The sequence below is a fragment of the Apium graveolens genome, chromosome 7, assembly GCF_009905375.1.
Source record: "Apium graveolens cultivar Ventura chromosome 7, ASM990537v1, whole genome shotgun sequence".
Classification (NCBI taxonomy): domain Eukaryota; kingdom Viridiplantae; phylum Streptophyta; class Magnoliopsida; order Apiales; family Apiaceae; genus Apium; species Apium graveolens.
The window spans coordinates 253,178,929-253,191,744 of NC_133653.1; the positions used below are offsets into that span (position 1 = coordinate 253,178,929).

Here is a 12,816-nt window from a genome sequence, read left to right on the forward strand (position 1 = left end):
GAAAAAATTGGCGCAATCAAGGAAAATGATACATGGGAGCTCATAGATCTTCGAGAAGGATACAAAGCAATTAGTGTCAAGTGGGTCTACAAGACCAAGACGAATCAGGATGGAGAAGTGGAGAAATACAAGGCGAGGCTAGTGGCTAAAGGCTACAAGCAACGATATGGCATTGACTATGATGAGGTGTTTGCTCCAGTTGCACGAGTTGACACCATCAGACTTCTTACAGCAATTGCAGCTCAGAATCAGTGGAAGATATTTCAGATGGATGTCAAATCAGCATTTATAAATGGTTATCTCGAAGAAGAAGTTTACATCAAACAACCTCCCGGATATGTTCAGAAAAGCCGGGAAAACAAAGTCTACAGATTGAAGAAAGCCTTATATGGTTTGAAACAAGCTCCGCGAGCATAGAATACAAGGGTTGATGAATATTTTTAGAAAAATAGTTTCATGAAGAGTCCATACGAGCATGCTCTCTACACAAAAACAAATTCAGGGGGAGAGATTATGATCATTTTCTTATACGTGGATGACATGATCTTTACCGGAAATAATCCTGGTATGTTTGATGATTTTAAGAAAGTTATGACTAATGAATTTGAGATGAAAGATATTGGCCAAATGTCATACTTTCTTGGAGTCGAGGTGAAGCAAAGCAAAGACGGAATTTTTATGTCACAGAAAAAATATGCAGAGCAAATTTTAAAGAAGTTCAGAATGGAGGAATGCAAGCGAGTGAGCACGCCAGCAGAAGCAAGCATAAAGCTCAGGATTGATTCAACGAGGGAGTCGGTAAATCCGACATTGTTCAAAAGTTTGGTTGGAAGTCTGAGATACCTAACTTTCACTCATCCTGATATTATATATGCAGTTGGACTGGTTAGTAGGTACATGGAAAAGCCGAAGCAAGATCACTTCATGGCAGCTAAAAGGATTTTGAGGTACATAAAAGGTACACTTGATCAAGGTCTGTTTTACACGCATTCTCAAAATTCAAAATTAGTTGGCTACTCAGACAGTGACTATGGCGGTGACTTGGATGACGGGAAAAGCACTTTAGGCTATGCTTTACATATTGGTTCAGCGATATTTTCGTGGTCATCGAAAAAGCAGCAGACAGTTGCCCTCTCAACATGTGAGGCAGAGTACATGGCAGCAGCAACATGCGCATGTCAGGCTATGTGGCTAGGCTACATATTGGGCGAGTTAAATCTTGCGAAAAATCCTAGCTTAAAATTTATGTGGATAATAAATCCGCAATTTCTCTAGCAAAAAATCCAGTGTCACATAGTCGGAGCAAGTACATCAATATCAAATATCACTTTATTCGAGAACAGGTGAACGAGAAAATTGTTGAGCTGGTAAACTGCAAGACTGAAGAAAATTTAGCGGATATTTTCACCAAGCTATTGAAGCCAGATGTATTTTACAAAATGAAAAATAAGCTTGGAATGCATAGTCGGGTTTGAGGGGGAGTGTTAGAATTCAAACCCTTCAAAAAAAAAGTGGCATCAGAGCTAAGGTTTCGTTCGTGAAAAACACAAGTAATAGAGTTGAGAGAAAAGAGAGCAGAAGCTCCGTGTGTCTGAAGAGTAAAAAAGGCAGTAGCCTTTTGTGTGAAATATAAGTTGTAATTTTATTTTATATGAAATAAAAGTATTGTGTTTGTTTCATATCAATATTATATCATAAATATATATAGCAGCTCTTTTGAAGTTTGAAAAATTAAACTAGCAAAGTTCATCACATTTTCAACATAGATTCGTATAGATGCAAAACAAAAATTTGATACGAAGGCAATAATTTGAAAATAAATAAATAAATGCAAAAGACTTGATAAAGTACAAGTAAAATTGTTTGATATACCGTCAATGTTATATTTTCAACAAAACGAATTGTTTAATTTGCCGGCAAACTGAAAAACCAGAAAAGAGTAATATAACAAGTCTGGAAATCACAAAACAGACAAGGGAAACTCATGCGGAACGAGTCAATTTGCATGTGGTAATATAGAAGTTTCGCACGTGGACTCGAAAACTCAACGCTGTTCTTTTACATCATCTCTGGTGGTGAAACCTTGGCGTTCATAGTAGATCTTGGAAGAGGGTTTTGTAGCTTCACCTACGTCTGTCCTCCTGCGTCTCCTCGGAGCTGGCCGGTCGTCTTCTCCTTCTGTGAGATTTGTTATATTAGTCCAACCTGCTGATGGCTTTACTTCTGCTACTTTTTTTACATTCGACGGCTTTACTTTTCCTTTTATCGTGACATTTCTCTTACGCTTTGTGCTTGCGAACACTGGAGGGGTCTGGGGGCTTTTCAGTTCTTTAGTTCCCAGCTTATTGCTGTAATCCATAAAGATTCAAAATCATTAGGCTAATTGATTGAACAATAACTGCATACAATATAAAATACAGTAATAATAGTAATTTAACTTAATTCATGTCACCTATATAAGTAAGATACTTGAAGAACATGTGTTCTAACCATTCTGTTTCTGGCAACAAGAGGAAGAATAAGGTCAATAATAACTTGTCGTGTTTCATTGTCATAGAGATCGCCCAACATAACAGATACTCTAGAGTCGTCCCTAGACTGTTCACAATGATCTCCTGCATTCACATTTTCGATTGTTGACATGTTTTCTGGTGATATGTTGAGCTTCAAACCCTTTACAACCACTGTCAACAGCCCCGTAAAACATTGAGCAAATGCTACGCTTAAGTCATTAGTATTTCCAACGTCAGTGAACGTTCCACCATGGCTGTTACTTGCAATAGCTTCTAGCACCTGGAAAACCAATTGAATACAGATATCTAAACTTGTGAAATCAATACTACAGATCCAGATTATTTGGCATATATAGAAATCATATATTTATATCAAATGAATTGAGAATGCAGCTACTCATACATACATTTGGCATTGTCGGAGATTCTTTGTAGCTTGTGCTAAAATTAAAAGTGTAAACAGGAACTCTCCCAACCTCAACCTTGGTAGCATTCCCGCCCTTATTCTGGTCACTATTCGACATTAAAATGATGCCAACCGAACGGCCATCTGTAAATTTTCGGCCATTGAGCACTTGCAAAGCCATCTCAAGGCCGTCAGAGATATTTGCCCCACCATCACCTGGAGTTATGCCGACCAGATTAAACATATCCTCCTGGGATTCTTGATTAATCGGTCGTAGTGCGCACAACCTATTTGCATTTCTAGAGAAAGTGACGATTGATACACGATCAATGGGGCTTAGAGTCTTGATCGCGAATTCTGTTGCTTTTTTCAGAATCTGCAACCTATCTTATTTTTTACTGATAAAAGTACTATCTAAGACGATGACAAGATCGAGTCCCCATCTTTCTTTGGCTTGTGCTTTGCCTGTCAGCTCCACCAGCACTTTCAGTTTACATTCTTCCAGCGGTGTATTGGGAGCGTTGGTGATTTTGAACTTGGCTTTTCCTACTGTGAATTCGTTTTCAAGTCCTACAAAATACATATACAATTTACTATCTTCAATTATTAACCATTATCTAGATCACAAATTTGATACTGTTACTATATTATATGCAGCAAGCATACATGTTGTACTCGTTAGCTAAAGCAAGTCAGAAAGAAATATGTAACGATTTAGGCACACATATGTTGTTGGAATCAATTTGTAACAACATCAAAAAGAAAAACAAGTCCTTTCAAGTCTCTCTTTATAAATAGAGTCTTATGACATCAGTTTTATTAAGTAAAGGGAATAAGAGTCATGTCTTTCATTCTCGGTCTCTTTAGTCTTAAATTTTTCCAATATTCTGGTGATAGTTCTCGGGCTTAGTTCAAGTTCGCTAAGAGTATATTCGATCTATCGATTATACTAGTATCTCGTTTTATCCTGGGAGGCTATCGACTCGCACATACGGTGAGAGGCGAAATAGCTTTAAGGAGACAGTTTCAACTGGACTCGAGTATCTCCCTTTGGTTATATCCTTTCTTTCTCTGTTTGATTTCGTTTACTCACAAACACACTTATTTGATTTATATGTATTAATCGCAGATTGTGTTTCACAATCTTAAAGCTATTTATTTTATACATCTGTGACTGATACATCTGTATCTGCTTGTTTTGTTCAGTAACAGATCGATGGAGAACCAAACTGTGAAAGATCCGATGAACATGACGGCTGATCCCAATGCACAGATCACTGGATCTAATGGGGTTCACCAGCAGCCGATTAACCCTAACGCACAGATCGTACGATCTGATGGGGGTCAAACGCCTGTTGGACATGTGCCTTCGGGACATGTGCATGTGGGACATATTGTCACTGGACAGTTTAGTGTTCCTCTTGGACAGATATCGACAGGATTCACTCCTCCGATCATACCTGCGGTGCCTACTGGTGTGCATACACCTGTAGTATAGACGCACATACCATCTGTTCCACCTGTGGTGCCTGCTGCACCTGTTATGCCAACTGTGTCTGCTGCACATGCTGAAAAACCTGAGAAGTTCAACGGAACGAACTTCAAACATTGGCAACAAAAGATGCACTTTTATCTGACCACGTTGCATATGGATCGCTTCCTTAAGGAAGAACCACCGTTGCTCACTGCTGAGAGTAACATGCAGACTGTGTATGCTGCTGATGCTTGAAAGCACTCCGACTACATCTGTCGGAACTATGTGTTAAATTGTTTGTCTGACTCGTTGTATAACGTATACAGTGCGAAGCCAACAGCTAAGGTCTTATGGGAGTCACTTGACCATAAGTATAAAACCGGGGACGTTGGGGCAAAGAAGTGGATTGTTGGCCGCTTTCTTGATTATAAGATGACAGACTCTAAGACTGTGGTCAGTCAGGTGCAGGAACTGCAGGTGATCATTCATGACATTCATGCTGAGGGAATGGTCATAAGTGAGTCTTTCCAAGTTGTTGCTGTTATTGAAAAGCTTCCACCTGGATGGAAAGATTTCAAGAACTACCTTAAGCACAAGCGAAAGGAGATGTCTATGAAGGATCTTATTGTTAGACTTCGTATTGAAGAAGACAACAGAGGGTCCGAGAAGAAAGTTAATGTTGACACTGAGAAGGCAAACATGGTGGAGCATGCTCAAAGCTCCAAGCCTAAGAAGACTAATTCTAGTAAAGGGGCAAAGCTGGCACCCAAAGGAGGGATTTCGAAGTCGAAATTTCAGGGGAAGTGCTACAACTGTGATAAAGTTGGTCATAGGTCTTCTGACTGCAAGAAGCCCAAGAAGCCCAACAAGAAGAAAGAAGCAAACATGGTAGAGAATATCTCCAAGGATATGGGTGATATAGACCTCTGTGCTACGGTCTCTAAAGTGAACCTGGTCGGTTCTAATCCACGTGAATGGTGGATTGATACTGGTGCTACTAGGCATGTTTGCTCAGACAAGGCGATTTTCTCTAGCCTCAAAGCTTCCGATGCTGGTGAGAAGCTCTACATGGGGAATTCAGCAACTTCTACCATTAAGGGTGAAGGCACGGTAATCTTGAAGATGACCTCTGGGAAGAATCTGACTTTGAAGAATGTGTCTGGTTCTCTGTTGAGTAAGCATGGCTTTTGCATTGTAATAGAGTCAGATAAAGTTATTTTGTCTAAGAGTGGTATGTTTGTAGGCAAGGGTTATTTAACCGATGGGCTTTTTAAGCTCAATGTAATGTCCGTTAAGGATGATAATGAAATGAAAAATTCTTCTGCTTACTTGCTTGAGTATCCTAATTTATGGCATGCTAGATTAAGACATGTAAATTATGACACTTTACGACGTTTAAGTGCAAAAGAATACATACCTAAACTTACTATCGATTCAAAACATAAGTGTGAGACTTGTGTTGAGGCAAATTAACGAGATCATCATTAAACGTGTGGAAAGGAACACCAAAGTGCTAGACCTAATACATAGCGACATATGTGATTTAAAATTCGCTCCAACAACAGGAGGAAACAAGTATTTTATTACATTCATTGATGATTGTACAAAATACTGATATGTATATTTGTTGAAAAGCAAAGACGAAGTTATAGATAAATTTAAAATCTATAAGGAAGAAGTTGAGACACAACAGACTGAGAAAATCAAAACGATATAAAGTGATCGTGGAGGTGAATATGTTGAACCATTTGGGGAATTCTGTTCACAACATGGTATAATCCATGAGGTCACTGCACCATACTCCCCTCAGTCAAATGGTGTGGTTGAAAGGAAGAATCGCACTCTGAAAGAAATGATGAATGCGATGTTGTTAAGCTCTGGGCTTCCACAATCGATGTGGGGAGAAGCCATCTTAAGCGCAAATAATATTTTAAATATTACGATGCGCAAGAATAAGGATGTAAGTCCTTATGAAATGTGGAAGAAAAAGAAACCAAGTTACCAACACCTGAAAGTGTGGGGGTGCCTTGCAAAGGTACTAATCCCTACACCGAAGAAGGTGAAGATAGGTCCTAAGACTGTGGATTGTATCTTCATCGGATATCCTCCACACAGTACTGCATATCGGTTTCTTGTTCATGAATCCAAGATTTCTGATATTCAAAAGAATACCATTATGGGATCAAGGAATGCCTCATTCTTTGAGACGTTGTTTCCCTGTAATCCAGGAAACCAACAACCTACGACGTCTAAACGATCTCATAAGTTTGTAGATGACGATATTGAGAGTGACGAAAGTAAGAAGAAAATATGGGGGTAGTGAGAAGGAGTAAAAGACAATGAACGGAGAAATCCTATGGGTCTGATTTTATGACCTATTTGCTCGAAGAAGGTGACCCAAAAACCTATAAGGAGGCGGTTACCTCACCTGATGGGCCTATGTGGAAAGAGGCCATCAAGAATGAAGTTGATTCAATTATGCAGAATCATACTTGGGAATTAGTGGACTTGCCAACCGGTTGCAAACCATTAGGTAACAAGTGGGTTTTCAAGAAGAAGTTGAAAACTGATGGCACTATTGATAAGTATAAGGCCAGACTTGTGATTAAAGGATACAAGCAACAAAAAGGCCTTGATTACTTTGATACATACTCTCCTGTAACGAGAATAACGTCCATAAGGATGATGTTTGCTATTGATGCAATGCGTAATCTAACTGTACATCAAATGGATGTGAAAACAGCTTTCCTAAATGGAGACATAGACGAGGAAATCTATATGGAACAACCCGAAGGGTTTGTTGTCCCAGGAGAAGAAAGAAAAGTCTGTAGATTGGTGAAATCATTGTATGGTTTGAAGCAAGCGCCTACGAAATGACATGAAAAATTTATGTGGTTGTGCTGGCAAATGACTTCAAAATTAATGAATGTGATAGCTGTGCCTATTACAAGGATAACGAGAGTGGCTATGTCATGATGACACTATATGTAGATGATCTACTTATTACCGGAAGCAAGATAAAGTGATCAAATCTACCAAGGATATGTTGAAATCAAGATTTGACATGAAAGACATGGGACTAGCAAATGTAATTCTGGGAATTCAAATTTCTAGAATATCAGAGGGTCTCGCATTAAGTCAACCACATTATGTTGACAAGATCCTTGAGAAGTTTCTTAAGGATGACTTTGAGAAAGTTAGGATACCTGTGGATATGACTTTGCACCTATCCAAGAACAAAGGTGTAGCTGTTTCCCAATTGGGATACTCGAGGATAATTGGTAGTCTGATGTACCTCATGAGCTGTACAAGACCAGACATTGCATACTCAATTACCAAGTTGAGTAGGTTTACGAGTAATCCGGGAGTTGATCACTGAAAAGCGATCATAAGGGTACTAAGGTACTTGAGGGGAACTCGAGACTATGGACTGCACTATGGAAGACACCCAGTAGTATTAGAAGGTTATACTGACGCAAACTGGATATCTAGCAAGAAAGCACTTAACTCTATGAGTGGCTATGTGTTTACATTAGCTGGAGCGGCAATATCATGGAAATCCTCAAAATAAATGGTGATAACTCATTCCACGATGGAAGCTGAGTTTGTGGCACTAGATAAATGCGCCGAAGAGGCTGGATATCTACGTCAGTTTCTGGAGGATATTCCAAGATGGCCAAATCCTGTAACTGCAATAGGGATTCACTGTGATAGTCAATCCGCTATTGGCAGATCACAGAGCACGATATATAATGGAAAGTCTCGTCATATACGACGACTACACAGTTCCGTTAGACAATTGATCTCAACCGGAATTATCATTATTGACTATATACCGTCAAAAGATAATATCGCGGATCCACTAACCAAAGGGTTATCAAGAGAAGTGGTTGAGATATCATCGAGAGGGATGGGCCTTAAGCCTATTGCTTAACGGTATCATGGTGGATACCCAACCATTGCTGACTGGAGATCCCAAGAACTTGGTTCAATGGGACAACTAAATCATGGTGACCAAATCACTGTGGGGTAACCCCTGGCATGTTCCTATGATGAGAAAACAGTGAGACCCGTAAGGTACGAGGTTAAGTTTTGAGCTTTTAATGATCTTTGATGAATATATGGAGTTCAGGAGTGAACACATGAAATTCAGTAGAGTAAACACGGTTTACTCTATAAGATAAAGATCACCTGTGTGGGAGAGAAGTGGGGCCGCTTCAAAGGAGAATTGCGAGGCACAATTCTTTAGAAACTCCTGCAGAACCATGACGATGTTCCATGGCCAAAATGAACATAATCATGAGAACTGAATGAGTTAGGAAAGATATAGTGATGAGTATGTCATCGTTTACACAAACGGTCAAACAATTCAAGGACATCGCGTCATACTGTCTACCAGTAAATTCGATATACTTGTTCGAGCGAAGGTACAAGGAGCATTCTCTACCTATCGTATGCTATATCTGACCGCCTGAACTATCACCAAGTCAAGCTCCGCGCCTGTCTGTCTATGTGGTGCGTGCTACTGGACCATCAATCTCATTTGTGGGGGATTATTGGACAAACTTAGTATTTTAGACTAAGTTGTGAATCATTTTGAGACTCTATATGAGTGAGACACGTTATGTGTTAGTGGTGTGTATTTATTGGAACCTATTCTCCTCTTCGAGGGGATTCTAACGCATATTTACACGCTCAAAATGAGTAAAAGGTGAATGAGAACTGATATTCCAAAGTTTTACCTTTTAATATGAAAAGTGGTTTTGTACCACATCGAGAGTAGCACAAAGCTATTCCTTAGTTTTTCTTATAAATACCATGTACCACAATTGAAAAGAAAAACAAGTCCTTTCAAGCCTCTCTTTATAAATAGAGTCTTATGGCATCAGTTTTATTAAGTAAAGGGAATAAGAGTCATCTCTTTCATTCTCGGTCTCTTTAGTCTTAAAATTTGCCAATATTCTGGTGATAGTTCTCGGGCTTAGCTCAAGTTCGCTGAGAGTATATTCGATCTATCGATTATACTAGTATCTCGTTTTATCCTTGGAGGCTATCGACTCGCATATACGGTGAGAGGCGAAATAACTTTAAGGATACAGTTTCAACTGGACTCGAGTATCTCCCTTTGCTTATATACTTTCTTTCTCTGTTTGATTTCGTTTACTCACACACACTTATTTGGTTTATATGTATTAATCGCAGATTGTGTTTCACACATCGTGTATATCCTCAGGTTCTTTTGCGGGAGTTCAAGAGTTTAAATTGTAGAAAAAAGTTATAATTTGTTGAATGTTCAAAGTCCATCACAAGTTTCAAAGAACCGTGTATGATATTATGACATATTACCCGAATAAAATTTTAAATTATTTCCACTAATGATAGTTTTTTTAATGATTACACACGCACACACAAGTAATCAAATCGAATTTCTGAAATTTCGCAAGGAGTAGAAGAGCGTAATCACTGCACCAAAACCTTGTTGGCACAAAAGAAAAATTATGTTCACATCTCTGAAGTGTTGCAAATTTTGATCAAAAAGCACGATTCACTCTACAATTCACTACGTGACGAAAGTATAACTTGGTTCCAGTGCATTTCCTACATTAGAAAAGCGAGATAGAAAAGTACAGGTATACATTTAATTAACATTTGCGTTGCGGGATGCAGAGGTGGCCACTCATATGCCAGCTTTCAGCTCCACTAGGATGTGCATAAGGGCATGATGGAGTGTACTCTCCGTTGAACTGCAAATTCCATACTGAATTCGGGTCGTCTGTCGAAAACATTGTCCAAGAAGCAAGAGAATTTTCATATCTAGAATGTGTGATGCGTTTAAAGTCCTTCACATTCTCGTTCTTTTTTATGTCTTCCTTATCGATTTCCACACTAAAAATATCACCATAAGCTCTGCCTGAGTGCTCCACGAGAGGCAAGGAGATGGGATCAACAGAAATACCAGCAAGGTCTGCTGCTACAACAATGGTCCTCCCATCCGGACTAAAGAATGGATGGTTCACATGCCCTGCAAGATCATCCCCACTTCCCAAAATCCTTACAACCACGTCCGGATGCTTTGGGTTAACTAGATATATAGAAAAATACCCTGCATCAAGATCATTGTCTTTTCGTGGTGCATCTTGAGGCTTGTCACGACTGGAAGAAAATAGGATCCACTCTCCACTTGGAGACCATTGACAATGTGTGTCAACCCAATCCCCTTCTGTGAGCCTTGTTATTCTGCCTTCACCGAAATCCCCTTCTTCCGCATCCTCCATTATGTATAAATTCTTGAATCCATCCTTGATCTTGGCTTGAGGGTCCTCCGGATGATCTCTTGTAGATCGAAAAACTATTTTTGTACCTGAAACCATTTACAATCCATCCATCCACATAAATACTCTACACTCCTGTTCTTTATCGTTACTACTATGTATTATAACATCAAGACATCTAAGTATCGAGATTAAATCAAACTATATCCAACTGTTAAGGAAATGATCAGACCATTTGGATCTTACCCTGGGGGTTAGTGGAAGGGAATGCATTATTGAAACCATCAGTGAGCTGTTGGACATGTTGTCTTCCTTCCAATGCATTGGGGATTAGAGCTATATCCAATGGTTGTTCAGCTGCGAAAGACGGTCCCATACACACGTATAGGATATCCTTACCTGGGTTTTGGTTCCACACAGGAGAAAAGATCTTGTTTGGCCCCTCTGCCTATATATCATCAAACGGATAGATTTAAAAATTTCAACTAAAATACTACCATCAATTATGTAGCTATGATCTTAATATAAGACTTTTAGGAGTTATACCTCGAAAACCATACTCAAGCCTTTGCTATCTGCTATCCAGACCGACTTGAACTCATTATCAACGAATGCAACCTTCTTGCCATCATTAGAAAAAGTTGGAAATGCTCCAGATAATCTAAATAGACCGACATCTGGAGCCGCAGACTTGATCTTACAGAACTGTCTTTCTATAGTTCCTCCAACCTATACGTAAGATGTAAGTAAATTATATTCTTATACCATATTTAAAGTGGCGTAAAAAAATAAATAAGTAAAATCAAGTACCTTTAGATGGTCAGTGTTAGCACGATGATATCCAATGCGCTTCGTGTTGGTTTCAAGATCCATTATAACAAAGGGGTTGAAATGGTCCGCTAGAGGTTTTGTTACTTGAGTGACATTGATGACTGGTTTTTTAGTATTTGAATCAAATACTACAATGTGCCGATAATGTTCTTTCTTGCGGTCAATACCGAAGGCTGCCAATTTACGAATAGTTGCCAGAGCCACAGTGTTTGCATCGATGGCTACGGGTGTCATGGCATTTGATTTATCGGGGGTTATCCGAGTGGGTTCTGAGGTACTGGTATCAGTGAATTCAACACGGAAAACTGCCCAAAATTTGTCAACCTTGCGGTGAAAAAATAAGACAGTTTCACTTCCCCATGTCGGCCAGCCAGCATTCTCGATAACCAACCTCCGGTTGTATGGCTTCTCTACATTCATCACAAAAATAGAGGTTTGCAAATCTTGGATCTCCCCATCCCAACCGGCCTTCTTCTGATACGACGCCACTGCTATCCTCTTTCCCGAGGGTGATACCGATGGGCTTAAATCAGCTTGCACTGTCAATTAGTGCCGATTAAAAATCATATATTAAGTCTGCACAAAAAAAACTTAAAATAGGAATAGAAATGTGCTTACATGATGGGGTTAATCTGTCCGTTTTTCCGGTCTTGAGATTAGTCTTGTAAACAACAGTCCAGGGCTGACGGCGACGAGCAGCTGGTTCCTTAGTGGAAATATAGATAACATTATTGGCAGCAATGCAAGGGCTGTCTTCCATGCGAACACCATCTGATCGGTTGTAGATATCCTCGAAACTGAACACTTTGTTTTCGACATTGCCTGATAAATTGATCTGAAGAGCAATATGAAGTGTTTCGAGGTTGTCTCGTTCGGACACGAAAATCATGCCAGTGACACTGCCATTATCAACATCCGCATCCTTGATTCCTTCGGGAACCAATTTGGGACGCTTAAGAATGATTTTAAGAGCTGCGGGTGGAATGGAATGGCCATTGTAATTGTAAGATCTGCCATCGGTCATTTTAATCTCGTCTCCAGCTGACTTAGGCGGCAATGGACAGGAGTAAATCTCCAAGGCAACTGGTGAGCGATAGGTTGTGAAAAAGGCAATGCTACCTCTCTTCTCTGCCATTGTTTTTCTTAGTTTTTCAGCTTCAATTACGAAAAGTTGTGCGTTGCAGTGAACTCAACACCTCAACACGTCATCATTTTATATAGGACGAGCTCAGCGGTGACCTTAAGAATTTTTTTGTGCGAAGTCGTTCAGGGTTTATTAATAATTAGATCTATTTAAAAAGTTTATTTCCTGTGAAGATG

General features: G+C 39.5%; 1 protein-coding gene across 1 annotated transcript; it reads right to left on the bottom strand.

The window, feature by feature from the left end:
* Nucleotides 1-9,806: 9,806 nt before the first annotated feature.
* On the bottom strand, nt 9,807-12,816 carry LOC141673002 (uncharacterized). The gene is made up of 5 exons (XM_074479733.1): nt 12,115-12,816; nt 11,476-12,035; nt 11,212-11,394; nt 10,912-11,113; nt 9,807-10,754 (listed from the first exon to the last, which is right to left on the bottom strand). Exons 1-5 carry the CDS (start codon nt 12,629-12,631, stop codon nt 10,036-10,038), a joined length of 2,181 nt encoding a protein of 726 aa, XP_074335834.1. The 5' UTR covers nt 12,632-12,816; the 3' UTR covers nt 9,807-10,035.